Source organism: Nicotiana tabacum, chromosome 15, assembly GCF_000715075.1.
Source record: "Nicotiana tabacum cultivar K326 chromosome 15, ASM71507v2, whole genome shotgun sequence".
Taxonomy (NCBI): Eukaryota; Viridiplantae; Streptophyta; class Magnoliopsida; order Solanales; family Solanaceae; genus Nicotiana; species Nicotiana tabacum.
Window position 1 is genome coordinate 40,700,704 of NC_134094.1, and position 1,860 is coordinate 40,702,563.

The 1,860-nt window shown below is 34.0% G+C and overlaps 1 protein-coding gene across 1 annotated transcript; it reads right to left on the reverse strand.

The window, feature by feature from the left end:
* Nucleotides 1-755: 755 nt before the first annotated feature.
* Nucleotides 756-1,475, reverse strand: LOC107790151 (uncharacterized). Its single transcript, XM_016612058.1, has one exon. It carries the CDS (start codon nucleotides 1,473-1,475, stop codon nucleotides 756-758), a length of 720 nt encoding a protein of 239 aa, XP_016467544.1.
* Between the last annotated feature and the right edge of the window lie 385 nt (nucleotides 1,476-1,860).

Consider the following 1,860-nt stretch of genomic DNA (forward strand, 5'->3'; position numbering starts at 1 on the left):
TATTATTTTTGGAAGCGGCTAAAATATACATTTTTCTCAAAGATATGAGTTCGCAAGACGGGCGTTGTGTTTGTTCAGTGCCAGTTACAACCCTCCAATTCTGGGGCATGACAAGAGTAGAGTTGAAAAGATTTGAATTGTCTTTGGCATGATAGAACGTAAAAATGCCAAAGCAATTTTGTATTGTGATTGTGGCGAGGGAAGCCGCGATTGTAGTATGCAACAAGGGTTGGACAAGGATGAATAGCTGAGATCGCATCCCACTAGGAATCGAATATTGAGCAGTGATATCGTAATTCAAGACAAAGAACGGTTACAAATAAAAACCCAGATCTAAATTAAAGACAGTTTGGTTAGGCACCGTTGAGCATAGTAGTTTTCTTTTGAACAAAATAAAGCTACGTATAAGTAATTAATAGCTCATGTCTACAATGCAGGAAAAAATAAAAATAAAAGATTCGTTGACCGAAACCCTAATGTAAAATTCTTTGTACTGGAACATCTAAGAAATCAAACAAAAACAGAAAGAAAAACAAAACATTAATTAGCAATAACAAAGCAACACTACTAATTAATCCTTTAACAACTCTGAAATTCATCAACTGCAATGCAAAGAATGATATATTAACCTTCTAATTATAAACCCTAACTATAATTCTATAATTCTCTAGACAAGAAATTGATCTAGGAAATTAATAAACTAAAACAGAAAGAAAACGAAACAATCGCAATAACAAAACAGTACTACGTAGTAATTAATCTTTTAACAATTCTACGCCAATTCTATAAGCAAGAAAAGAATCCAATGATCCAAATTTAACATTATCATCTGAAAGAAACCATTTAACTTCTGGATTCCACCATTCCATGGTAGCAGGCTTGTTCACATCCCATTCATCACCCAAAACCTTGTTAGCCAATTTCTCCGCACTACAATTATTAGCAATTTCACCAAAAGTAGCCTTTTCCCTAGCCTTATCCCTCAAATCAACCCAATTGCTAATCTTTATATTATAATCCTTCTCGAGCTTCTTGACCGCATCCTCAATCCCTAAACCAACTACAATTGTCTTGTTATCAGACAAACATTTCCAGAGAGCCAACGGATATTTCTTATGAGGGTAATAATGTTCGAATTCGTAGAAAAGGCAGTGATTATCAAAACATAGTTGTAAGAGCTCAAAAGGAGCTTTTGATACTTGGCCTTTGCAATCATAGTATGAAAAGCCGCTATTCTTGTATTGTGCCTTACGATCAGGGAAAAGACTCAAGATTAGATTCTTTTGTTTCTTTTTCTCTTGAAACTTTTTTATTTTGGAAATCCAATCGATGACCAGGGAATCATTAGGATAATCTATTCCATGCCATAAGGTTTCCAATATGATGGGTTTTTTGTTTGCTGGTCGTATGGTGGTTAAGTAGAGCATGTCATCATCAGTGTCAATTTCATGTTGTAAACTGACTTCCATGGCCATGGCTCTTTAATTCTATCTCCGGCAGCTTTCACAGTTTTGAATGAGAGAGTTTGAATTGTGGACGCATGGTTTCTTTAGGGTTTAGGGTCTACTTTTTGTAATGTATGGAAAATAGCATATATATAACCGACTTATATTTTCTTTTTTTGACTAGGAAAAGGAAATACAACATATTGCTTAAACAAATGCAATTTAAAAGTCCTAATTCGAGTGAAATCAGTAGATTTGACCAACATAGTTGCATACTTGCATTTCCTTTTGTGGAGTTAATCGAGAACTTCACACCTTTCTTTTCTCACTTTTCTCACATACTTTTTTTTTCTGTACATTCTTTCTTTCCTTTGCTACTTTATATGTAATAAAAACAAAAAATGACAAGAATTAT

Bases quoted from the DNA above. Each gene is read 5' to 3' on its own strand.
- LOC107790151 (XM_016612058.1), bottom strand. From the start codon at position 1,475: ATGGCCATGGAAGTCAGTTTACAACATGAAATTGACACTGATGATGAC.